Source organism: Ursus americanus, chromosome 9, assembly GCF_024610735.1.
Source record: "Ursus americanus isolate L20-20 chromosome 9, mUrsAme1.1.p, whole genome shotgun sequence".
NCBI lineage: Eukaryota > Metazoa > Chordata > Mammalia > Carnivora > Ursidae > Ursus > Ursus americanus.
This window is the reverse complement of record NC_142135.1, coordinates 80,053,527-80,081,291: the sequence shown is the minus strand read 5'-3', so window position 1 is coordinate 80,081,291 and position 27,765 is coordinate 80,053,527. Positions and strand designations below refer to the sequence as shown.

The following is a 27,765-nucleotide window of genomic DNA, read 5'->3' as shown; positions in this document are numbered from 1 at the left end:
AGTAATTAAGGATTAGAAGCAAAAATTTACAAATGTCACATGTGTGAAGAAAACACACTCCCAGGGTACAATGTATGTTGTAAACATTTTCTATATTTCACAGTGAAAAAGATTTCTCCCAAAACAAAAATTCTCTCCAAATCACACAGACACCTCACCATTGCCTTTGAGACATTATTCCCGCCCTCACGCTGGGGGCCAATTTAACCCAAACTGTATGAAAACTATGGATAAAGAAAGGATGTCACACCAAGCAGTCTTGGGGGAGTCATAAACCATCCCAAGGGGAGACTGAAGACTTCACAATAGTCTAAGATGAAACTTTAATTGCACCCTCGAATCTCAACAATACACTCTTCACCTTTATTCATCTGTATCCCCATCTTGAAATCTCCTCATGAGGTTCAGATCTCACTTCTTTCAGCCATTCTACAGCAAAAGTAACGAATATATAAAAGTCACCTGTTAAATTTGCTCTGCTGAGTGAGACAAATAAAAGATCTGGGTGTCTGGGGGTGATTGAGGTCTCTTAGACAGCTCTTCATGAAAATATCAATATGTCAATTGAGGCCCACACCTCAAGGATGGATTATAGGGCTGTGCTTCTTTTCACTGTTGCCCAACACAAGTACCCTATTGCTATAACTGTTTCTTTTGAACACTTCAGGAAGGGAAGAAAGGGAGTTGCAACCGTTTTATTTGTATATCCCAGGGTTCTCAGGGTCAGGCCGCTGCATTTTTAGTGCACATAAAGGAAAGAGAGGAATCAATGAGAAGATACAGACTCAGTGTTTATTCCCAGCTTTCTCCACATGTAGCCCTATCATGAAGGGTAAGTAACTTTTCTGTCTAGGCATCACTGCATTTTTTCTAAGACAGCTACAAGAGGATGCTAGCTCCAGTAAAATCTCGTTTTAATATTAATACATTTTTGCAAACTTGTGTGGATTTTATGTCTCTGGATATGTGATTTTATCCACAGTATCTCCAGTAACTTAATAATAAGTTGTGTTACATGCACTGTTGACTCCACGGCCCAAGACTCAGATCACCTGCAGCTTAACAATCCCTAAAAATTTCTTGCGTAATGATTCACAAAGGAATGCCTCATTATTCAGAAATTTGATAAGTTACATAATTTGGTATTAGAAGGCTGTTCAGTGTTGTGTTCAATAACTTATTTTCTACATACAACACCCCAAATTAAATATAATTTATCCCCCCTTAACTCTTATGTACATCACAGGTAATGTAGTGCCCTTCCTTTAACCATTTATTTTCTATATCTTGAGTTATTAACACTACCATGTTTTAATGTCTTTTTCCTTTATAGCAGACGAAGCTCTATGTTAAGAGCCAGAATATATAAGAAAGACAGTAAAATAAATCTGAGCTAAAAGAGAGCTACCCAGAGCTCTGCTGTGTGATACACTGAAACTTAATGACTTTTTAATGTTTCTTAGGTTCATTTAATATAGTTTTTCATTTAGGTTTATAAATGTATGCTGAAAATTTTATCCTAGCTACTTTGTAATCATATTTGTTGGTAGTGTTAACAACAGCTATGAATTTTCTCATGTCTAATATATTCCAGGAATTGTACCAGGTATATGTATTCAACAGTATTTGCCCAAGAGCTCAGAAAAATAGGTGTTAACTTGCTCAAGAGCACAGAGTATGTCATATGGTAATTGATCCTAAATCAGTGTGATGTTATCATTTATTTTCCTTTAAGTACAATGATAGAAGAGGACCACTGAGTTATATAGTACTAGATTGAGTCAATCAGTTGTGAACCTGATCCAGCTATGGTATGTCACCACGTAGCTATTGCCAGAGTGGGTGATCTCTTCCTTCCTCACCAAACCAGGTGCTTTTCTCCTAAAACCACACTCTCAGTCCTTCATAATAAAGCCCATTTTTCTTTCTAGATTATATGTATAGCAGCTCCACTCCATTGCTGGACCATCCAAACAAAGAAAGCATCTACGTTGATCTCCTAAGTGCCCAGGATGGGTTTGAAAAACATTTGGTAGGGAAAATCAACAGGACATGGTGACTGCCTGCCTATGGGAGGTGACAGAATTAGAAAATGTCTTCAATGATCAAGTTTCTGGCTTTGGCAAATGTCAAGAGTGGAGCCACGCACCAAGAAACATACAAAAGGGAGAGGGAGCTCTTATAAAGGAAAAGATGGCATAAGAAGTATTGAGCAGAATGGTGATTATAGATCTGAAAATATAAAAGAGCAAATGACTAAGGAGGCTTATATTTAGAATGGGCACTGACATGACAGGGATATGAGGCAAGAAGGGATTAGTAGGCCACAGGTTTAAAGATTTTTTTTTAATTTATATATTTGACAGAGATAGACAGCCAGCAAGAGAGGGAACACAAGCAGGGGGAGTGGGAGAGGAAGAAGCAAGCTCCCAGCAGAGGAGCCCGATGTGGGACTCGATCCCAGAACGCTGGGATCACGCCCTGAGCCGAAGGCAGACGCCTAACGACTGCGCTACCCAGGCGCCCCAGGCCACAGGTTTAAATGTGACCTTGCTACACGTTTGGTCAGAGTCACTAAGACTGTCTGATGATGCTCAGATTGGGTGCTCCATGATAGTTCATGAACTCAGTAGATTAGCTTTTTGGTGATAAGATGGCAAGTCTGAAATTTATTCAACCACTAATTCATTCAATAAATGCCTATGCACTATAAACTCAGTCAACTGAGAATATAAAGATAAATTAATGTCATTCATTAATTATAAAAGTTTTCAATCTAGGGGGAAACAAATACATGATTTCATCATTATGGCACATGATCTAGTGGAGACATATATAACATGCTATAGAAATATTAAACAGGAATTCATCTTATAAAAAATTTTTAAAATAAAGCTAAAAAATGGATAAAGATGATACGGTATACACACACACGATGGAATACTACTCAGCCATCAAAAAGAATGAAATCTAGGGGCTCCTGGGTGGCTCAGTCGGTTAAGTGTATACCTTGGCTCGAACCATGATTTCAAGGTCCTGTGATCGAGCCCTGTCTTGGGCTCCCAGCTCAGCGGGGAGTCTGCTACTCTCTCTGAGGGAATGTTCTCTCTCTATCAAAATAACATACTTTTTAAAATGAAAAAAAAAAGAATGAAATCTTGCCACTTGCAATAATGTGGATGAAGTTAGAGTGTGTCATGTTAAGCATAATAAGTCAGAGAAAGACAAATACCATATGATTTCACTCGCATGTGGAATTTAAGAAAACAAAACAACAACAACAAAAAAAACGATGCACATAGGAGAAGAAAGAGAGAGAGAGAGAGAGAGAAGCAAACCGTAAGAGATTCTTAGTGATAGAGAACAAACTGAGGGGCGCTGGAGGGAGGTGGGTGGGGGATGGGCTAAATGGGTGATGGGCATTCAGGAGAGCATGTGATGAGCACTGGGTTTTTATATGTAAGTGATGAATCACTGAATTCTACTCATGAAACCAATATTATGCTATATGTTAACTAAGTACAATTTAAATTAAAATTTTTTAAAGAAAAAACAAAGCTAAAAAATGAATTTATCTTATATGTACTAGGGTTTTGACAGAGAAAGACAAATATCATATGATCTCACTTCTTTGCAGAATTTAAAAAAACAAATGCATAAAAAACAAAAAGCAGAATCAAACCTATAAATGCAGGGAACAAACTGATGGTTACTAGAGGGGAGGGGTAGGGCAAATGGGTGAAGGATAGGGTCTTCCAATTATGGAATGAATAAGTCATGGGAATAAAAGTTACAGCATAGGGAATGTAGTCAATGATATTGTAATAGCACTGTATGGTGACAGATGGCAGCTACACTTGTAATGAGCACAGTCTAGCATATAAAGTGGTTGCATCATGTTGTAGATCTGAAACTAATATTACACTGTATGTTAATTAGCTGGAATTAAAATAAGAACTTAAAACATTTTTTTAAAAAATTAAAAAAAGAGATAGTGGCAAATTACAAATAGACTCCTGAAGTTCTTGAACCACATTGATCATACTCTGATTATATAGACATTTACAAAATATTCTCATATCTAGTATCTCATCTCAGTTTCATATCAGACTTACAGAGAATACAAGGAAAAATTATGTGTCTAATATTTAAAATGTGAAATGAGCCCACCAAGCTCTCACAGCTGTAAGTAAAAACATTTAGGCTAGAACCAAAATTTTCTGTGTCCTAGTTTTCTTTTACCCCACCACCTTCTCTTTAAGTTCAACTCTGCTCCCACCCATAAAAAATGCCCCCTTTTTATCCCAGGTTACTTCTTTTCATATGATGCCTGAATAACCTTCTCCCCCACTTCCCTGCCTCTCCCAGGCCTCTTTCAAAAGCCCCCCCCCCAGCCATGCTTCAATCCAATCCAGCTTTTCCAGATGCAGTCATCCATAACTCAGCTTCTAGTGACAATTATCCCTACAAATATCATTCTTAACCCTCTCTCCAAACCATGATCAATTAATTCCTGATCCTACTGAAATCCCTCCCAAGCTGTTTCACACACCCACTCCTTAACCCAGACTCTAATGCTCTATCATCTACGCAGTGGTTCTCAAACATCGGCATGCAACGGAAACACATGGCAAGTTTGTTAAAACAGATTGCTGGGCCCACACTGAGTTTCTAAGTCAGAAAGGAGCCCAAGAACTTGCATTTTAACAATTTTTCAAGTGTTGCTGGTACAGGGACTACATTCTTGAGAACCTGCTCTGTCCTTACACGGCCTCACTCCTAAACCCGGTAGTGCTCTCTCCTGGAGCTCTTGCTATGATTGAATTCATCTACCTCTCAGATGCTCTGTCCCATCTTCTTTGTTCTCCTTCTCCTGATACCAGGAAAAGAATTCATACTTCCTACCTCTGAGCCCGTTACAGTGCTAAACCTTCATTTTTACTAATATTGCATCATATAAGTCAACAATATTACAAATCTACTTTTATAGAAGACTATTTTCCAAACAAATGTGTTCAAGCTATACTTAAAATTGAAAATGGAAATTCTTTACCTTATGTTGATCAAAAATTAAGTAAAGTATGTATAGACAAACAATTTTTAAAATTTAAGTGCTTATAACTTTGGCACCAAGATAAAACAGGTATATTTTGGAAAGATAGCTCACCCTCCTGGCCCCAAACCCACCCAGCCCCCGCCCCGTGTCTCTCCCTCCCTCTCTCTCTGTCTCTCCATCTCTCTCTCCTCTCCTCTCCCATTAACCTGTCCCACTCACTCCTCTCCTCCACTTTATCCCCCAGGTAGATCGGGTCCTTAGAGGAAGGATTTCTCCATCACTTCTGTTTGGGGTAATATAGTCACATTAAGGACTCACTCTAGTATCTGAGTTCCCACTCTACAACTCACTTAGGGAAGATGGGGTTCAAATGTCTTGGATATTTTGGGGGCCATTAAATCTTCAGTTAGAAGGTAGCCTGAGTCTTGCACTGCGTTTTGATTCTAATATTGTTCAGTAAAGTTTCGTTAGACAAATACCCTTCGGCAAGGGCAACGAAAGCAGAATGTTCTTATTTTTCAGAGTTCTTGATAAGTGACAAGTGGGAAATGGAAAACAAGAAAGTCATCGGCAGGTTCCCTCGTCCTTTAGTTTTACCAAATTCACAAATTAACCTTAAAAATGTAAGTATTTAAAGGAAAAAGAATCCCCTCACTTCTCTGGGCAAGTGGCTTAAATGTCGAACAAGTGGTTGGGGTTATGGAGGAGGATTTGGCTTCCTTATCTGTTCGTACAGAATGGACTATCCACGCTCCTTGTTCCTCCTCATCTCTCCAAATGTTCATTCATTGTATCACTTGAGGTGAATACAAAGATGAAAGAAGTGGATTTAAGTTCACCATTTGAGCTACTGATAGATGTACTTTGAGGTGGAGGAAGCAGAAATGGATGCCGTGAGATTTCACATAATCTGTGAAATCCATATGCCCCTTTTCCTGATCCTATATTCCACAGGTCACTAAAATTTCACTGCAGCACAAAAGTCAAAAGGTCCTGGGCATCATGAAGTCAGATGACCAGGAAGGAGGTAAGAATAATGAGGTCTGGTTCCAAGTCAAAAACCATGAGCTGGAATTATATTTCTTTTCTTGGTGACAAGAACTTCCTGGGTTGTGAGTAAAGTAAATCAATTTGTGTCTCATGTCTCTGCCTACTGTCCTGAAAAGCCAAAAATAGCTCATTTATGTCAAATAAGGTTGGCAACCATGCTACGACCCTCACTCACAACATCTAAGTTATTATGAGCTGGAATAAATAGCTTTTTCCAGCCCACAGTATATAACTGGGTATGTGCTATGGAAACACACAGTTCAAGACACTACAGATGGAGGTGGCAATCTTGATTGCTTTTGTAAGTCATAAGTTCCAAAAGGGGAGGAATTTTATCTTTCATGCTTACCATTGTACCCCTGGATGTAGCACACTGCTGGGAATATAACAGTGAATAAACATTTGTTTAATGCCTAAATGAATAAGTAAATGGATAACGTGCTACAATTTAAATTCAACATTCAACTTTTTTTTTATTACAAGCCAAATAACTATATTTTCTGACCAAAAATGACAGCATGTGCTCTAGCAAATACAGGTATAGTTATGGGAGGTATATTTGAAATTACAACTCTTCTAGAAATTTTGATATATATGGTCATATTGTAGTCCATTGAACGAACTTACTTGGACAAAATTTAGATTTTCATAAAAGTCATGTTTATTAGAGTCTTTCTCATTATTCTAAAAATATTGTTGATCAATACAAATATGCAAAGTTACCTTGGCAGTAAAACATTTACCTCTCAGTTTGCTCCAGGTTTGATCAAATACTGAGAAGCAGGCCTCATGATCTCTGAAGATTATTTAAATGGCATAAAGATGCAATTTCATATCTTAACAGCCACATTAATAAATAATATGGTCAATTATCCTATATCTGTAGTCATGATATTACTAAATTTAAAATCCTGATGGTGGTTTTACCCAGCCAAGTGTCTTGAATTTTAACCAGGAATCTCTAGGACAAAGAATTCAGCCTGGACATGGGGCACCTGGGTGGCTCAGTCAGTCAGGCGGCCGACCCTCGATTTTGGCTCAGTTCATGATCTCAGGGATTCTCTCTCTCCTTCTGCTCCCACCCCTTGCAAAATTAATTAATTAATTAATTAATTAATTAATTAATTAATAATTAAGCAAGCAAGCCTGGATCAAGAGCTTCAGAAAGGTTTTAAGCAACATCCAAATTTATACTCATGTCTCAATTCCTAACTCAACCAATATGAGGATGATCTTTCTGGTCTTGACATATCCTAAGGTGAACCTTCTAATTCATTATTTAATTTAGGTAAAAGCAAGATGATACATGTTGAGTTATGGTGCTTAAGGCTTAATTCCCAGAAGAAGAAAAAAAGGCACATGGTTTCATATACTAGACAAAATTGGCATACCAGCTGCAAGTTACCTCAAAAGCCTAGCCATGATGTAGAATAGTGCAGCTTAGGGGGAAACAAGCCAGGAAAAAATGGTGGCATCCAAAAAAAGGTCATGTATATTGGACACAATAGCTTCCATCTGTTATTTACCCCCCCATCATCACCATAATGGAAGAGGAATGAGACTTATTTGGTAGAGCTTCAGCAAAAGAGAGTCCCAGCAGGATCAATGCATAGAAGTAAAAAGGAGACAGATTTTGCTCAACATAAAGTACTTTGAGAGAACCAGAGCTCCTCAAGAGGGAATGAGCTAAACTGTTTTACAAATCCAGATGCCACCTAGCAGAATGTGACTTAGAGGGGGCTACATAAATGATTTTCCCATCATTTTACAGAATCCTGAGGTTTCTAGAGCATCTTTCTCAGAGCAGAAACGCAAGGGGGCTCAAGACTCCCACCACACAGTTCTACTTCTCTGCTTTTTATTGGCCTTTTGAATGTGAAATTCTAAGAAGATAATTTATTGTTTCAGATTTATTCTCAAATTTTGTTTCAAAGTAAAAGAATGTATCCAAAGTGTATACTTACATGTAGAATATCCAAGAGGCAATGATCTTAATATGAAATTACTGAGACTCAATGTTACAGGAATATTCGAAATGAAGTGAAGTTTGCTCCAAACCAATCTCCAAATAAGCCAGTGTATCTAGGAATTCCTGCCTTTGCACATTTAAGTAACCCCTTAAATTTCTCTGAACTCCAGTTTTCTTATCTGTAAAAGAGAAGGATGAAGAAGCACACCTCCCTATATCTCAAAGGGTCATTTGGAAGATCAAATGAGACAATGTAAAATAAAAATACTTTGTACAAGTCAATTGTTAACAAAACCTATAAAAGTTCATTATTGTTCACTCCTTAGTTGCTTCTGTTTCTCTAACAGCTTTGGAATCCCAGAACACAACAACACAGCATTTTGTGACTGAGTTTGTCCTTCTGGGTTTCCCTGGTCAGGGGGAGATGCAGAACTTTTTCTTCTCATTCATCCTGGTGGTCTATCTCCTCACCCTACTGGGGAATGGGGTTATTGTCTGTGTAGTGAAATGGGACAAGCGGCTTCACATGCCCATGTACATCTTCTTGGGAAACTTTGCCTTCCTAGAGGATCTGGTACATTTCTTCGACTGTCCCAAACATGCTGGTCAACATCCTCTCTGAGACCAAGACCATCTCCTTCACTGGATGCTTCCTCCAATTCTATTTCTTTTTTTCCCTGGGTACAACAGAATGTTTATTCTTGTCGGTCATGGCTTATGATCGATACCTCGCCATCTGTCGCCCACTACATTACCCCTCCATCATGACTGGGAAGCTCTGTGTGGTCCTGGTCTCTGTTTGCTGGGTGAGTGGATTTCTCTGCTATCCAGTCCCCATTGTCCTCATCTCCCAACTTCCCTTCTGTGGACCCAACATCCTGGACCACTTTGTGTTTGACCCAGGCCCATTGTTCACACTGGCCTGCGTCCCTGCTCCTTCCACTGAGCTTATATGCTACACCTTCAACTCCTTGATTATCTTTGTCCCCTTCCTTTCCATCCTGGGATCTTACACTCTGGTACTCAGAGCTGTGCTTCGTGTTCCTTCTGGTGCTGGTCGAACTAAAGCTTTCTCCACATGTGGGTCCCACCTAATGGTGGTGTCTCTATTCTATGGAACCCTTGTGGTGATGTATGTGAGCCCAACATCAGGGACTCCAACAGGAATGCAGAAGATCATCACTTTGGCATACTCAGCAGTGACTCCACTCTTAAATCCCCTTATCTATAGTCTCCAAAACAAAGACATGAAAGATGCCCTAAAGAAAGCCCTAGGATTAAGAACTAACCAAAACTGAGACATTTTTAGAGGGTATTATGCTCAGCAAAATAAGTCAGTCAGAGAAAGACAAATACTCTATGGCTTCACTCATATGTGGCATTTAAGAAACAAAAACAGACGAACATGGGGAAGGGAAGGAAAAATAAAATAAGATAAATCAGAGAAGGAGGCAAACCATAAGAGACCCTTAACTCGAGGAAACAAACTGAGGATTGCTGAAGGGGCAGTGGGTGGGGGGATGGGGTAACTGGGTAATGAGCATCAAGGAAGGAATTTGATGTAATGAGCACTGGCTGGTATATGCAACTGATGAATCACTAAGTTCTGCCCCTGAAACTAATAATATACTTTATGTTAACTCAATTGAATTTAAATAAAACATTTTAAAAAAGAAAGAGAAGGAGAATTTGTCATGTCTGACCTTTATTATTTATAAAAACAATAGAGAATGGCTTCAGTAAGTCATGTCCTGGCTCATACTTAAGTAGAGGAAGATACTTTTTTTCCATACTTCCTTAGCAGTTCAAGTTCAACTCATCAATGAAAAATGCTAAATAAAACATTTTAAACATGCATTACCTTGCTAAGTAATTACATTTTGTTATTATCTCTATGTTGTTTTTGATGTATCTTCCCTGGTTTAATCTTAGCTGGTGGAAAGAATGAAATGCACGTGTACCTGGAGCCTTTCAATAGGAGTGCAATCGTCTAAATTCAGAAAATATTCTTAAAGACAATGGACCAAAGGGGCACCAAAAAATAAACCCACCCAGTAACAGACATTGCCGTTGTTTAAAGCTGCCTTTTACACCAAAAACAGAGTATGCTTCATACTTGCACTATGTAAAGTACAAACTCTCCTGCCATTCAAAGCTCTCATTCACTACACTGCTCCATTCAGTCTTCTAAGCCTGTATTTCACAAAGATCTATCTATACGTTCTTCCATTTGGACATCTTTACTCATAGCGCTTCTCCCAAATAAACTGTGACAATGCCACTTGCAATATGGAATAACAATGTCCTAAACGTATTTTTATGCCTCTCAGAAAGTTATAGGGCAAAGGCTCAGTGAGGAAAATATTAAGAGAAAATTATACCAAGAACAAATTCCAGCTTTCTGCCCAAACCCCATGTTGAAACAGAAAAGCCATTAGCTGAGAGGCCAATCCACTTAAAATGAAAGTATACCCTTTTAGTTATGGCTGTACTGGAAATGAAATTAGATGTGCCAGGAATGCTGGTGCTAGGTGATGAAACACTCTCATGCACCATTCCTCAAACCTTTTCACCACCAAAGAGTGTTTGGCACACCGTGGTCAGAGAACATGGGCTTCTGGGGACAATGTTCCTTTTAAAGTCAAAGTTTTATCTTAATAATAATCAAAAATTATACTTTCTGTTCCACCATACGTATTTAGTATAATACAAAATTATCTTGTCTGAGTAAAACTGTCCCTTCAGGAAGACATTTAATTAGGGGCTGTGTGTATCCCATGGCACAGAATCACATACCCTGTTTGAGAAAACAAACTTAAAGAGATTATGGGGTCCCCAGAGAGTCAATGTAGCACATTACCTACTAATCGCTATGGGCCAACTTATCAGAAATATTAATGAAACCCCCAGGCAAGAAGGAAGAAGGTCCCTAGGGAAGGAATGGAACGTTCTAGGATCATACGAAGACATAACTCAGAATTCTCAACAATGGATAACTGACACATAAATTAACACCAGCACACATCTCTGTCACGCTCTGTTGGAAACAGGCCACTAGAACATTTTGGTGCAAGGGAGGTGAAATAAGCCTGCATGAAGCTCTCACACAGGGCTTCCACATTAAGGGCAGTGAAAGAGAGAATCTGTGGCCTCCCTATGAACTCTCCCCAGGACCTGGGAAAGCTTCACAATATACAGGAAAAGGCATCTCTGATGGGCGTTGCTCTTATGCACCACAGGTGGGCCTATTCACCTACATTTTTTCATTTAATATGCTCAAGAGATTGAGTATCAAGGAATATTGGTTCCTCACAACTCAAAAGACAAAACTTTCAGAGTATTTAGATAACCCTGGAACTCATACTCCCCCAGATAAGTGTACTAAATGGTGCCAAAGTCATCCACAGATCTTCCCCTTCTCAGGAAGTGACTGGAACACCAAGAATGGTATGATTTTCATAGATATTTTGAACAAAACAGTATGGAACTAGTTCCATCCACTGGGACCGAAACCAAGAGAAAATAGGGATTTGTTTTGTTTTGTTTTGGTCTCCTCTCTCAGCTCTCCCCTCTGTCCATTGCATTACTCTTCTCCACCCTCAGGAGAGGTGGCATTAAAAAAATTTTAAGGGTAAAATCAAATCAGTGTATATAATGAGTAAGATTCACATATAATTTAATGGTGAATATATTAGGAATTGCTTCTTTAATCATGTTGGAAATTATTTGTGAAATTCATTTACCATGCTTTCCCTATGGCTAATAGTTGTTCCGTGAGGTCTTTTTCTAAAAGAGTAGTCTATGGCTCAAATACATAGACCTAAGTCTTGCGCATTTTGATTTCGAGTCAAAGTCTGTGAATCTGATTCAAGTTATTGGGCTGTTGTTCCAGGTGGTAAGTGGCTGCTCTCTGCATCATTGCTTTCTTGTCTTGTTGAGAACAGAGGTCTCTTGCTTGGAAAGCACGGCGTTCCCATAGTGAGGAACCATTTGCTTCTCACAAGATGATCTATTCTCTGGAACCCTGATCAAAATGATGATCAATGCAGGGTAGTTTACTTCTTTATAATCATCCTAGTTCAAAAAAGAGAAAAGAATGTATCCCCATCTTTCGATGTCTTTCTCTTGGTTTCTTTTCCACAAGACTACAACCTTCTTTGGCTGAACCAGTCCAATAGGAAGGTCATGTTTGCTTCTAGAGGAATAGGTTCATAGTTCACTTTAGGCATTATTCATTTAGTGAACCTGCAACAGCTGCTTCATTATAAACACTTTTATGTTACTTAATATAACCTCACTGAATAGGAGGATTTTTTCCATTTGATTATGTTCAGTGAGTACTGTGAATATTCTATGTACACCACTTCTATCAACTGTTTTTAAGGAAAATTCTCCTCTTATCAAAGTTAGAAGTTGCTTGTTAAAAAATGTCTGGAGATTACAATATGTTAAAGCTACCATTGTGCTCTTTTCTCTGAGTTGTAGTTGATTCTTAAAAAGACATCATCTTTGGTGATGGTGTTGTAAAGGGAATAAGGGCAAGTCTTGTTTTCTATCAAAATTGGGAGTATTTTTTAAAGAAACTGAAGTAAAATCTTCCGAACAGTGAACTTGAAGAACGACTTGTGACAGCAGTGAGAAGAGCTTTAGAAGACAATCTCCTGGTGATTTTACTTTTCTTCCCCAATACACTGCATGTTATATTAATCTTTAATGACAATTTTAAATGGATATGAAGTGTGTGATAAATTATCATGTGAAAGTAATCATTAGGTGAATTATAGTGACTTTTCATTGCTAAAAACAAAGGATTAAATACCAAATTGTAAATGAGCTTCAGTGCGATGTAAACATCTTTAAATAGGAAATAGCAGTAAGAATTAATTATCCAGGTATCTTTGTTGATTTTCTTCCAGTATCATGAAAAAGTGATAGAAAATAAATCTCCTAATGGAAATAGCTCAAGAAAAAAGTGGGGGGAGACAGACAGGGAGAGAATTTGTAAGGATGTCAAAGCTGAAACCATTCAAATCTATAAAATGTGTTAGATACAAACCTATTTTCAAACGATAGCGTAAGTATACTCACATTTTGAAGTGAATTTATAGCACTAACTGCTATATATGACCTTTCACTGAAAAAAATTAAATATAAGACAAACTATTTTTGCCTCTAACTCAAATATTTCCATCAAAAAAAGGTGAAATTTAACTGATTTTGCCCACTGACAGAGAGTTCAAAGAGCCTAGAATTGTACAGTTACAAAGAATCAGGGCCAAATGGCTCGCTCAGAACAGAGCAGGATTTACTCAAGACTTGTTTTAGGATTTGTAATACATTTGCCTGATCACTCAAACTGTCTGTCCTAAGAAGTGTCAAATGTTTCAGCAGCAAAGTGACTCGTCGCTAACTCTGTCTTCTCTCCACAGTCTGGAGACCGTGAATAAGTCAGGGATATCTACTGTGACACAGTTCGTCCTGTTGGGTTTTCCTGGTCCCTGGAAAATACAGATCATCCTTTTCTCAATGATTTTGTTGATCTAGATCTTGACTCTAACTGGGAATATAGCCATCGTTTGTGCAGTGAGGTGGGACCATCGACTCCATACCCCATGTATGTGCTCCTGGCCAACTTCTCCTTCCTAGAAATCTGGTATGTGACTTGCACAGTCCCCAACATGCTGGTCGATTTTCTTTCCAAAACCAAGACCATATGGTTCTCCGGCTGCTTCACTCAATTCTACTTCTTCTTTTCCCTGGGCACAACCGAGTGCTTCTTCCTCTGTGTCATGGCCTATGATCGGTCCTGGCCATCTGCCGTCCACTGCACTATCCCTCTATTATGACTGGGCATCTCTGCATCATTCTGGTGTCTCTTTGTTGGCTCATTGGTTTCCTTGGACGTGCAATTACTATTTTCTTCATTTCTCAACTACCCTTTTGTGGTCCCAACATCATTGATCACTTTCTGTGTGATGTGGACCCATTGATGGCATTGTCATGTGCCCCTACACCCATCATAGAGCATGTGTTCCGTTCTGTGAGCTCTCTTAGCATCATTACCACCATTTTGTACATTCTTGGGTCCTATGCCCTGGTGCTCAGAGCTGTGCTGCAGGTTCCTTCTTCAGCTGGGTGGCAAAAGGACTTCTCTACCTGTGGATCCCATTTAGTTGTAGTGTCCGTGTTCTATGGAACCACAATGGTGATGTATGTGAGTCCCACATCTGGCAACTCAGTTGCTATGCACAAGACCATCACCCTGATATACTCTGTAGTGACACCAGTCTTAAACCCCCTCATCTTCAGCCTACACAACAAGGATGTGAAATTTGCCCTCCGTCAGGCCATTTGTGGAATGAGAATCATCCAACCATTGTGAATAGGTTTTGTGAAAAACAATGATTCATTTTCTGAAAGTGGAATGGTAATCCTCTTCTTCTAACCCAGATTTGGCTTTATTCATAACTATGATGGTCCTGTGGTGCAAAGCAAAATTCATCATGTATTTGATCATACTTTGATGTTGCTTTTAGTTTCATAAATGTGTTTCCATGGAAAGAGATTGCCACCCCTTGCAGAGAAAAAAATAACTCCTAAAAATTTTAATATTTACTTCCAGGAAGGTTTTGACTTTTTCAGTATGCAATTTCTGTCCATACAACTTTGTTAAGAGATGTTAATCAAATTGGTTATTGTTTACATGGCTGTCTGATGCTTTGTTAAAAAGACACATAATACATAAAATGCCTTTTGTCCTGGATTTTTGGCAGAATATTCTGGTTTCTCTTCAGATCATATAAATCTTTCACCTTTTATTAAATTTTGGCAGAAACCCCACACATCAATGTTGGCTACACTAAGAGACTGTAACTTCAGTTTCACAGTTCTTACTTATTACCCTCATCAACAGTGCACAAAGAGAGACTGGAAGTTTGGTGTAAGCCATGAGGAAATATATATTTGATGAGTTGTTAGTATGCAATTCCCATAAAGAAAATGGGCCATAACAGGAGCAAACTGAATTCCCACCACTAATAGAGCAAATACAGAATATTCACCTTTAGCCTAGTTAGGGCTCATGGAAAGTAACCAACTTAGACCATCTTGAAAGGGATTTCACCCAAAAGCACTACTTGGAGAATAAAGCAACCCCCAAAGTGAGTCTATATAGCACGGGTCACCAGAATCCAGGGATGAAAGAAGTCATAAGCAGCCAACAATGAAGCATTACCTACATCAGAGAACTGCAGTTTAGGGAGCTCCCCACACCACCACCAAAATCAACATACAAACTTCCCCCAAACAATAAGGCAACTATACCAGTCAAGGAAAAGCCTTTTTACCTTTACTTTTCTCCCACCCGAAATCTAGAGTAACCAGAGGCAGTATAGTCATGTGGCAAAGAGGAGTAAAAAGGCAGAGGAGAAGAAGTACATCAAGCCTGAGTCAGACCCAGTCTGGAGGATAAATCTTAATTTGGATAAAAAGTAAAAATTTTGGTTTTAGATTATACTAGAACTTCCAATATCTGGATAAAGAGACCCTATATTGATACTAAAAGTAATCAGAAAAGCTATCACATTGGCCCAAGATATTATCCACAGATGGAGACGAATAGAACATCAGAAAGTGTCCAAAGTAAAAGTGGTGAGAAAAAATAAAGTTCCTTTGTGTTTAGACCCTACCAAGTCTAAAACAAGCGATTAAATAGAGTACAAAGGTTTTTTAAAATGCTATAGCCTAAGAAAGGAAGAAAACCCTCACCTGAAGACCAAAAGACATCTCTTTGAAATTCTTGTGCAACTACAGAGCATTATGCTTCAAGGTAAGTAGAAGGACTGAAAAAAGGTGGGACAGGAATTAGACATCTACTTGGGAAGCTACTAAACTATCCACCACAGTTTTGCCTTAATTCAGCACTAATATTTTAGTGATTCAACTGAACTCATTAGCTAAAAAAGGCACAGAAATTATTTTGTATAAAATAGCTCACACGTATCCTACTACTGCAACTTAATACCTATTCTTTTGTTAAGATGTGATTCAGAAATCACTTCCACTAAAAAACCTTCCAAACATCCCCAGACTGTGCTATGTGTCCTTCATAGTGCATCTAAAATACACCAGGGAGATTGGTAAAAAGATGACAGAGGAGTAGGGGTCCCCTTTTTCAGCTGGTCCCCTGAGTTGAGCTGGATAGGTACCAGACCATCCTGAACACCCATGGAATCAGCCTGAGACGCAGGGAGATACATCTGGATCTCTACAAATGAACATCTCCAGCGCTAAATATTGAGGTAGGAAGCGGGGAGCCATGAATCTGCGCACAGATATCGGAAGCTAAATGGAAAGGGGAGGAAGCCGCTGCACTCGGGCGCCAGGAAGCAGTAGCCACCTGCACGGGGAAACAGCCGGACTCCCAGACCGCCAACCCGAGGAAGCAGACTGAGACCGTGAGCCTGGGAACGCAAGTGTGACCAGCCTGAAAACTGAAGCTCCGGAGTGCTCACTTGAACTAGACTGAAACTGGGAGCTCGGGAGTGCTCACGCGACCAGTCTGAAAACCAGCGCTCCCGAGCGCAGGTGAACCACACTGAAACAGGTAGCTCGGAGCGTGCTCGGAACCGGGAGAAGCTGGTCATGTTAGAAGCACAAAGGACAGAGTTCTGCTGGCCCTGGAAGCGAGGGCTGGGACACAGGCTGAGGGGCACACATCCCGGGACGCTGCAGGGTTTTTAGCAACACCGACAGAAACAGAGTTAAAGTGGCCAAGAGAGCTCAGTGGAGAGTGGACTGAGATCTCTCTGTTCTGAGACAGAGGCTAGGGTTCGGCAACTGCTGCTCTGACTCTCAGAAGAGTCACAGAAAACTTCCAGGGAAAGCGCCAGAGAACAAAAGCCTGGAAATACCGGCTCACAGTTTGCCCATCCCCACCCCCCCTCGCAGGGGACAGGGTGATTCTACCCAAACAGGGTTGCCTGAATATCAGCACAGCAGGCCCCTCCCCCAGAAGGCAGGCTGAAAAATCAAAAAGCCCACATCCCTAAGGTCCCTATAAAACAAGTGCACACTGCCTGGGTCCTGGTCAATAATTTGGGCTCTGGACAACCCCGCAACCTCTCCTCATCAGAATGACGAAGAGGAGAAATCATGCCCCAGCAAATAAAGGAGACAGACACTGTGGCCTCTGCCACAAAAATGATGGATATGGATACAACCAAATTGTCAGAAATGGAGTTCAATGTAACAATGGTCGAGATGATGTGTAGGCTTGAAAAAAAAATAACAAAAATATTAACGAGAATATAGAATCTCTAAAGGCTGAAATGAGAGCTAGGCTGGATGAAATTAAAAATGCTATGAATCAATTGCAGTCTAAACTAAACACTCGGACGGCTAGGGTAAATGAGGCAGAAGAATGAATTAGTGAATTGGAGGATGGGTTGGTAGAAGAGAAAGCTAAAATAGAAACGTGGCTCAAAAAAATCCACTCTCAAGAATGTAGGTTACGGGAGATTACTGACTCAATGAAACGATCCAATGTCAGAATCATCGGCATCCCCGAGGGGGTGGAGCAAAAACAGAGGTCTAGAAGAGATATTTGAACACATTGTAGCTGAAAACTTCCCTAATCTAGCAAGGGAAACAAACATTTGTGTCCAAAAGACAGAGAGGACCCCTCCCAAGTTCAACCACGATGAACCTACGCCACGTCACGTCAAAGTGCAATTCGCAAATATTAGATCCAAGGATACAGTATTGAAAGCGGCCAGGGCAAAGAAATTTCTCACGTACCAAGGCAAAGGTATCAGAATTACATCAGACCTGTCTACACAGACCTGGAATGAGAGAAAGGGTTGAGGAGGCATTTTTAAAGTTCTTTCAGAGAAAAACACGCAGCCAAGGATCCTTTATCCAGCAAGGCTGCCATTCAGAATTGATGGAGAGATAAGGACCTTCCAGAATCGCCAGTCATTGACCAATTTCATAACCACGAAACCAGCCCTACAGGAGATATTAAGGGGGGGTCTAGAAAAGTAAAAAGGCCCCAAGAGTGATACAGAACAGAAATTTACAATCCATAGAAACAAAGACTTCACAGGCAACATGACATCATTAAAATCATCTCTCTCAATAATCACTCTTAATGTGAATGGCCTAAATGCTCCCATAAAATGCCACAGGGTTGCACACTGGATAAAAAGACATGACCCATCCATTTGCTGTCTACAAGAGTCTAATTTTGAACCTAAAGATACATCCAGACTGAAAATAAAGGGATGGAAAACAATTTTTCATGCCAATGGACCTCAAAAGAAAGCTAGGGTAGCAATTCTCATATCAGACAGATTCGATTTTAAACTAAAGACTGTAGTTAGAGAAATAGAAGGAAACTATATTATTCTTAAAGGATGCATCCAACAAGTGGATATGACAATTAAAAATATCTATGTCCCCAACAGGGGAGCAACCAGATACACAAGCCAACTCTTAACCAGAAAAAAGAGACATATAGATAATAATACATTAATAGTAGGGAACCTCAACACTCCACTCTCAGCTCTAGACAAATCACCTAAGCAGAAAATCAACAAAGATACAAGAGCTTTGAATGCCATACTAGACCAGATGGACCTCATAGATATATACAGAACACTACACCCCAGAACAGCAGAATACTCATTCTTTTCAAATGCACATGGAACGTTCTCCAGAATAGATCATATGCTGGGTCACAAAACAGGTCTCAACCAATACCAAAAGACTGAAACTATTCCCTGCATATTCTCAGACCACAATGCTTTGAAATTGGAACTCAATCACAAGGAAAAATTTGGAAGAAACTCAAACACTCGGAAACTAAGAACCATCCTGCTCAAGAATGATTGGGTAAACCAGGATATTAAAACTCAATTTAAACAATTTATGGAGACCAACGACCATGAAAACACATTGGTCCAAAACCTATGGGACACTGCAAAGGCAGTCCTAAGCGGAAAATACATAGCCATCCAAGCCTCACTCAAATGAATAGAAAAATCTAAAATGCAGTTTTTATATTCTCATCTCAAGAAGCTAAAGCTGGAACAGAAGAACAGGCCTAATCCATGCACGAGAAGGCAGCTGATCAAGATTAGAGCAGATATCAATGAATTAGAAACCAGGAGCACAGTAGAGCAGATCAAAAGAACTAGAAGCTGGTTCCCTGAAAGAATAAATAAGATCAATAAGCCACTGCCCAGACTTATTCAAAAGAATAGAGAAAGGACCCCAATTAATAAAATTGTGAATGAAAGGGAAGACATCACAACCAACACAAATGAAATAGGAAGGATCATTAGAAACTTTTATCAACAGCTTTATGCCAATAAATTAAACAACCTGGAAGAAATGGATGCTTTCCTGGAAACCTATAAACTACCAAGACTGAAACAGGAAGAAATTTATTATTTAAACAGACCAAGTAATCATGAAGAGATTGAAGCAGTGATCAAAAACCTCCCCAAAAACAAGAATCCAGGGCCTGACGGATTCCCTGGGGAATTCTACCAAACTTTCAAAGAAGAAATAATACCTATTCTCCTGAAGCTGTTTCAAAAAATAGAAACAGAAGGAAAACTACCAAATTCATTCTCTGAGGCCAGTATTACCTTGATCCCCAAACCTGGCAAAGATCCCATGAAAAAGGAGAATTACAGACCAATATCCGTGATGATTATGGATGCCAAAATTCTCAACAAGACCGTAGCTAATAGGATCCAACAGTACATTAAAAGGATTATCCATCAAGATCACGTGGGATTCATCCCTCGGATGCAAGTGTGGTTCAACATTCGCAAATCAATCAGTGTGCTAGATCATATCAACAAGAAAAGAGTAAAGAATCATATGATCCTCTCAATAGAAGCAGAAAAACCATTTGACAAAATACAGCATCCTTTCCTGATTAAAACACTTCAGAGTGTAGGGATACAGGGTACATTCCTCAATCTTATAAAAAGCATCTAGGAAAAGCCTACAGCAAAGATCATTCCCAATGGAGAAAAGCTGGAAGCCTTTCCCTTAAGATCAGACACACGACAAGGATGCCCACTCTCACCATTATTATTCAACATAGAACTAGAAGTCCTTGCAACAGCAATCAGACAACAAAAAGGGATAAAACGTATTCAAATCGGCAAAGAAGAAGTCAAACTGTCTCTCTTTGCAGATGATATGATACTCTATATTGAAAACCCAAAAGAATCCACCCCCAAACTACTAGAAGTTATAGAACAATTCAGTAACGTGGCGGGATACAAAATCAATGCTCAGAAGTCAGTTGCATTTCTATACACGAATAACGAGACTGAAGAAAGAGAAAGTAGGGAATCCATTCCACTTACAATAGTACCAAAAATCATACATTATCTCAGAATTAACTTAACCAGAGATGTAAAGGACCTATATTCTAGAAACTACAAATCACTCTTGAAAGACATTGAAGAAGACACAAAAAGATGGAAAAATATTCCATGCTCATAAAATGGAAGAATTAACACAGTTATAATGTCTATGCTACCCAGAGCAATCTACACTTTCAATGCCATCCTGATCAAAATACCAATGACATTTTTCAAAGAACTGGAACAAATAGTCCTTAAATTTGTGTGGAACCAGAAAAGGCCCTGAATCACTAAGGAATTGTTGAAAATGAAAAACAAAGCTGGTGGCATCATATTGCCGGATTTCAAGCTGTACTACAAAGCTGTGATCACAAAGACAGCATGGTACTGGCACAAAAACAGACACATAGACCAATGGAACAGAATAGAGAACCCAGAAACAGAGCCTCGGCATCTTGGGCAACTAATCTTTGACAAAGCAGGAAAAAAACATCCAGTGGAAACAAGACAGTCTCTTCAATAAATGGTGCTGGGAAAATTGGACGGCTACATGCAAAAAAATGAAACTTGACCACTCTCTCACACCATACACAAAGATAAACTCCAAATGGATGAAAGACCTCAATGTGAGAGAGGAATCCATCAAAATCCTAGAGGAGAGCATAGGCAGCAACCTCTACGACATCGGCTACAGCAAAATCTTTCATGACACATCTCCAAAGGCAAGAGAAACAAAAGATAGAATGAACTTGTGTGATTCATCAAGATCAAAAGCTTATCCACAGCCAAGGAAACAGTCAAAAAAACTAAGAGGCAGCCCACGGAATGGGAAAATATATTTGCAAATGACACTACAGATAAAAGACTGGTATCCAAGATCTACAAAGAACTTCTCAAACTCAATACACAAGAAACAAATAAACAAAACAAAAGATGGGCAGAAGATATGAACAGACACTTTTCCAATGAAGACATACAAATGGCTAACAGACACATGAAAAAATGTTCAAAATCATTAGCCATCAGGGACATTCAAATCAAAACCACGCTGAGATACCACCTTTAGCCAGTTAGAATGGCAAAAATTGACAAGGCAGGAAACAACAAATGTTGGAAAGGATGTGGAGAAAGGGGATCCATTCTACATTTTTGGTGGGAATGCAAGTTGGTACAGCCACTTTGGAAAACAGTGTGGAGGTCCCTTAAAAATTTAAAAATTGAGCTACCCTATGATCCAGCAATTGCACTACTGGGTATTTACCCCAAAGACACAGATGTAGTGAAGCGCAGGCCCATATGCACCCCAATGTTCAGCATTGTCCACAATAGCTAAATCGTGGAAGGAGCCGAGATGCCCTTCAACAGATGACTGGATTAAGAAGTTGTGGTCAATATATACAATGGAATATTACTCAGCTATCAGAAAGAACGAGTTCTCAACATTTGCTACAACTTGGACAGCACTGGAGGAGATAATGCTAAGTGAAATAAGTCAAGCAGAGAAAGACAACTATCATATGATTTCTCTCATCTATGGAACATAAGGACTAGAATGATCAGTAGGGGAAGAAAGGGATAAAGAAAGGGGGGGTAATCAGAAGGGGGAATGAAACATGAGAGACTATGGACTATGAGAAACAAACTGAGGGCTACAGAGGGGAGGGGGGTGGGGGAATGGGATAGGCCGGTGATGGGTAGTAAGGAGGGCACGTATTGCATGGTGCACTGTGTGTTATACACAACTAATGAATCATCAAGCCTTACATCGGAAACTGGGGATGTACTGTATGGTGACTAACATAATATAATAAAAAATCATTATAAAAAATAAAAAATAAAATAAAATAAAATAAAATAAAATAAACACGAAAAAAAAAGTAAAAACACTATCCACATTCTAATTGAAGAGATTTGTATCTCATATCACATGCCTGAAGTCTAAAGGTAGGAAAACTATACAGATTACTAAAATAAATAAATAAATAAATAAATAAATAAATAAATAAATAAATAAAAGAAATAGTATATTTATAGTAAATATCTGGAGCTTAATGAGGTTAAATAATATACCAAGGATCATATAGTTGAGTATATGACAGAGCTATAATTCAAAGAGAGGTCCCTCTGAGACATGATCCAATGCTCTTTTTATATAGCACAACATATTAATGAATTTACCATTCTTTTTTAGTAGTAATTAGGACCATTTAATCCCCAATAAATAAGATTATACTTGCTATTTACCTTCCTTATTACTACTTTCTCACTGGTCATTAAAATAAAACGAGGGAGTACTTTTTTTTTTTTAAATGAGGGAGCACTTAACAAATCTCTTTCTCATGAGGAAAATGCAAATCAAAACCACAGTGACAAATGGCCTCACATTTGTTAGAATGGCTACCAAAAAGACAAGAAATAACAAGTGCTGGTGAGAATGTGAGGAAAAAGAACCTTTGTACACTATTGTGGGAATGTAAATTAGTATAGCCACTATGGAAAACAGTATGGAGTTTCCTCAAAAAAAAAAATTAATGAGAGAACTACCATATAATCCAGCAATTCCACTTCTGGGTATATATCTGATGGAAGTGAAATCCCTATCTACGAGAGATATCTGCACCCCTGTTTAAATGCATCATTATTTACAAAGGCCAGGAAGTGGAAACAACCTAAATGTCTATCAGTGGATGAAAGGATAAAGAAAATGTAGTGTGTATATAGTGGTGGAATATTATTCAGCCATAAAAAAGATGGAAATCCTGCCATTTGTAACAACATGGATGAAACTTGAGGGTGTTATGCTAAGTAAAATGAATCAGACTGAGAAAGATAAATACCCTATAACCTCACTTATATGTGGAATCTAAAATCAAATCAAAACAAAACAAAAATCCTAAAACCAAGCTCATAGATAAAGAAGACTGATGGTTCCCAGAGGTGAGGGATAGGGATGGGTGAAATAGGTGAAGGGGGTCAAAAGTTACAAATTTCCAGTTATATAATAAATAAGTCCTGGGGATGTAATATGCAGCATGGTGACTATTGTTAATAATACTGTATTGTATATTTGAAAACTGCTAAGTCAGAGCATAGATCTTAAAATTTCTTACCACAGGAAAAATATTTTGTAATTATGTATGGTGATGGATGTTAATTAGACTTATTGTAGTGATCATTTTGCAATATAAAAAAGTATCAAATCATGTTCTACACCTGAAACTAAAATAATGTATTATGTCAACAACACCTAAAAAGAAAGAAAGAAAACAAAGGGGACCCAAAGTTTCAGACACTGCTCTTAACAATGTCTTGCTTAAAAGAAGCCAAGAAAATTTCAGCATTCATAGCAGCTTTTGGGGACATCTGCTAAAAGTAGTTGGAAATACATTAGAGGACTAGAATGGGAGGTACCTTCTAGAACTTTGACATTTCATCACATACCCTGTGGTCTCTGCTCCTGAGACCTGTCCAGCATGAAATGGAATTTACTTATCAGTGTACTACTGGAAACACAGACCTGACTTAAGAGAGCCTGTTACCAGAGAAATGGAATAACCTTTTTCAAACCATGGAGTGAGCCAACAGGAATGAGAATGAGAACTCTGATGTCATAACTCTGATATTGACAGGTAAGACTTCAAAACTCAAAAAATGAATAAAGTTGAATATAAAGGAATAAGAAGATAAACAAAAAGCCTGTATTCCAGCTAAGCTGGTGATGCTATAGAGATTGCACCATCATAAGAGTAACCTGTCTGTACAACAAAATAAGCATCTGCTCTAAGAATAGCGTGAGAGTATCTGATCACCATGGGGGAAACTGAGTCCCAAAGGCCAATCAAGGGGTTCCAGAGGGAACATATCCTGAGGATATAACTGACAATCTTCTCTCGTTAACTGTCACTTTTGCAATTCATAGGAGACTTATCCCATAGGAGGAATCAGACACAGATTTCAGAGAAACATAGATAGGTCTCTGTTGTGCAGCAAATGTGCCAGTTTCTCTCTAAATTAGTATCATGCCTCCAGCAATGTAAGCACCCTCTCTGGGCTGCTCTCTGCCAAGGATGCCATACCCTCCATCGTGCTTACCTTCTGCTGCAGTGAAAACAGAATATTGCAAGTCAGACCTGCCAGATCTGTAAGGAGGTAGGTTCAGAAGACATGCAAGCATAGGACAGTTTTTAGGTGTGCCTATTAGATCTGCCTTCTTTAATGTGTTTGTGGAAACAATAGCACCTCACCTTACATGAAGAATGTGAGGAGGTTCATCTTTACGACTGAAGGGCTGGCAATCAGGAAATGAGAGAGATGAGGATGAGCAAGTTTGGAAAGTCCATCCTTATTAACCAGGAGGTGCATCCAGTCAGAACCAGGTCTTTGGGGGAAACAGCATGTTAGCGAAGTGACATCTGGAAATGACTGACAAAGCGGCTCTAAGGAGCAGGCCAGATAAAACTTCAGCTTTCTCTGATTATAGCCGAGTGTGGCTCTGCCACAGAGCAGATGATCAGGCATCGTGAGGAGGGAGAACAACCTGACCTAGCACTGCTGGGTGGTGGGTTCACTCCCTCATGGCTTACCATGCCCTTGCCAACCTCATACATATTAACCAGCAAATACTTCCTCCTTTTCACCTCTTTCCTAGTGGTTTCTTTCACTTCTGGGTTTCTCTGAATTCCTTCTATGGAGGAATTGCTCACAGCCTGGTTTTGACAAACATGATCTAGTCATAGACCCAAGAGGAGCCTTACGGAGAAGAGTGGTATAGAAAATTCTGAATTATTCTGAACCCTTGTATCACTAATTGCAATCATCAAGATCATCCTCCAAGCTATGGCATTATGCAATCTGGAAAGTAATGCATTTTATAACGATTACATTAATAAATATTCTTAGCTAGACTTTTATTGAAAGTGTCTGGATCTGTATTCTGTGCTTGTATTTTTCTGAACAAGTATCATCACTCAATCATGTCAGTTGGGTCATTTAGGCCCAAACGATGACTGTCCCTCACTAATGGAGCAGCTCCTAAAATAAATTAATAAATTAAGACCAAACTATTATCAACAGAATTGTGGGCAATTTCATAGGCTTTGTTTTGCTTTTCTCACCATGGAAATCACACAACATCTAAGTCTAACTCAGAGAAGGAAGTTTCCACAAAGATTCTCCTTCAACTGCCCAAAACACCGCCAACCTTCCACACCTAGAGTAGGATGAGGGTGACAGAGGGGTGAGGAAGTAGACGGGGAATCCTTGTCCAGTGGGAAAGTTTATGGCTGCCACCATCGTTCTTGGTTCCCAGAGGCCTCTGCTTGGCACTATCTGACATTTGGGAGTCTCTGCCTCTATCCATAAGCCAGAAGATTAAAGGCCTTTCTAGGACACTTTGTGACACTTCAGGCAAAACCCTCAAAAATCCTTAAATAATACACTGGATACATTGCTCAGTTTTTCTACCTATTAGTAGAGATGTAACCTAGACCCACGTTTTACAGAAGTATTTTAATTCAACAGGTAGAAGAGGGAACCGATATGAAACTTATTATGTAGGTGCCTGGGAGTTCAAATTTTTATTAACAAACCGTGATGAATACTGAAGAATGGATGGTATGTTTGATGCTTTTTGTCTCAGTTGTCAGATGACCTTAAGACACCAACACTTACAATTCAACACCGATCCAGATTAACAGTGAAATGCATAAAGATTTTAGTGTGTCGTTATCTTTCTTCCTTTCTGATGCCTAACATTTGTGTCTCTAATTCCAAAGATGTAAGTAATTGAAATTCTGTATCCAATATTAAGGGTCTATATCTCCTAATCTATAGAAATAAATACATGATTTTCATACCTACTTACATTTGTGAGTACTGTCATTAACCTTTTCCATGCTGCTTATCGCATAACATCCTGTCTTTTATTGTGAGAAAATTCTGAAAGAGAAATGTGAGAATACAAAATTCACAGTCTGATCATACCAAGCACTCTCCAAAGGTCATAGATTTCGGCAGTGTAGTTATATTATTTATTTAATGGAATAAAAGAATCTGAGGGAGTTAGGGATCTCCAAAAAGGAAATAATCCTGAGGATGATAGATTAAGGCCAACTTTGTCATTGTCACTTTTCTTCTCCATCCCTTAGGAAGCCATGAATATGTCAGGAGTCAGCACAGTGACTGAATTCCTACTCCTGAGTTTTCCATGCTCCAGGGAGGTTCAGGTCCTCCTCTTCATGCTGTTCTTTCTGTCCTACATCCTGACACTGATGGGGAACGGGGCCATTGTCTGTGCAGTGAAGCTGGATCGCAGGCTTCACACCCCCATGTACATTCTGCTGGCCAACTTCTCACTCCTGGAGATCTGTTACATCAACACGACTGTTCCCAGTATGTTAAAGAACTTCCTATCTGAGACCAAAACCACCTCTTTCACAGCTTGCTTCTTCCAGTTCTACTTCTTCTTCTCCATGGGCACCACGGAGACCCTCTTACTGCCCCTCATGGCTTTTGATCGGTACTTGGCCATCTGCCAGCCTCTCCATTATCCTATCATCATGAACAGCCATCTCTGCATGAAGCTGGTGGCCCTGTGCTGGGTCACAGCTTTCCTCTGCTATCCGATCCCTATCTACTTTATCACACAACTCCCCTTTTGTGGCCCCAACACCACTGAGCACTTTGTCTGTGACCCTGGTCCTCTTCTGGCCCTGTCCTGCATCCCTGCCCCTGGATTTGAGCTTTCCTGCTCTATATTGAGCTCTCTTATTATCTTCAGCACCTTCTTCTTCATCCTTGGGTCCTGCACCCTGGTTCTCAGAGCAGTGCTGCGTGTCCCTTCAGCAGCTGGCCGACGTAAGGCCTTCTCCACCTGTGGTTCCCATCTGGCTGTGGTGTCACTTTTCTATGGATCCATATGGTGATGTACATCAGCCCAACCTCTGGAAATCCTGTTGAGATACAGAAGATTGTAACCTTGTTCTACTCATTGGTGACCCCACTGATAAACTGATCTACAGTCTCTGGAATAAGGACGTGAAATTTGCTTTGAGAAAAATTTATACGTGCACAGAAATTAGTCAAAGCAAGTGAGAACTCATGAGTGGACAAAGATCATAAAATTTTTCCTCATTTTTTCCCACTTAAGTGGTCTTTTTTCATCCATACACCTGGAGATACAGACTGGAATTCATCTATTTCTGCCTAGTTAAATATAGTACAATAATATGCCCAGTTAAACCAGATCTTGCCTTGAAATCAGGGCTTGATTGGTGGTAACTTGAATTAAATGACCTGGGTGT

General features: G+C 39.4%; 2 protein-coding genes and 1 pseudogene across 2 annotated transcripts; all 3 read left to right on the top strand.

Annotated features, from left to right (window-relative positions):
• The first annotated feature begins 825 nt into the window (after positions 1-825).
• Positions 826-9,373, top strand: LOC148109502 (olfactory receptor 11H6-like). Its single transcript, XM_087864434.1, is given in 4 exon segments — positions 826-832; positions 1,932-2,032; positions 8,380-8,643; positions 8,645-9,373. Coding segments are annotated over 4 exon segments (1,101 nt in total).
• A 4,314-nt stretch (positions 9,374-13,687) lies between these two features.
• Positions 13,688-14,457, top strand: LOC123786768 (olfactory receptor 11H7-like). The gene is given in 2 exon segments (XM_045789133.2): positions 13,688-13,877; positions 13,880-14,457. Coding segments are annotated over 2 exon segments (768 nt in total).
• A 12,159-nt stretch (positions 14,458-26,616) lies between these two features.
• On the top strand, positions 26,617-27,556 carry LOC123786815 (olfactory receptor 11H6-like; annotated as a pseudogene).
• The last annotated feature ends 209 nt before the right edge of the window (positions 27,557-27,765 follow it).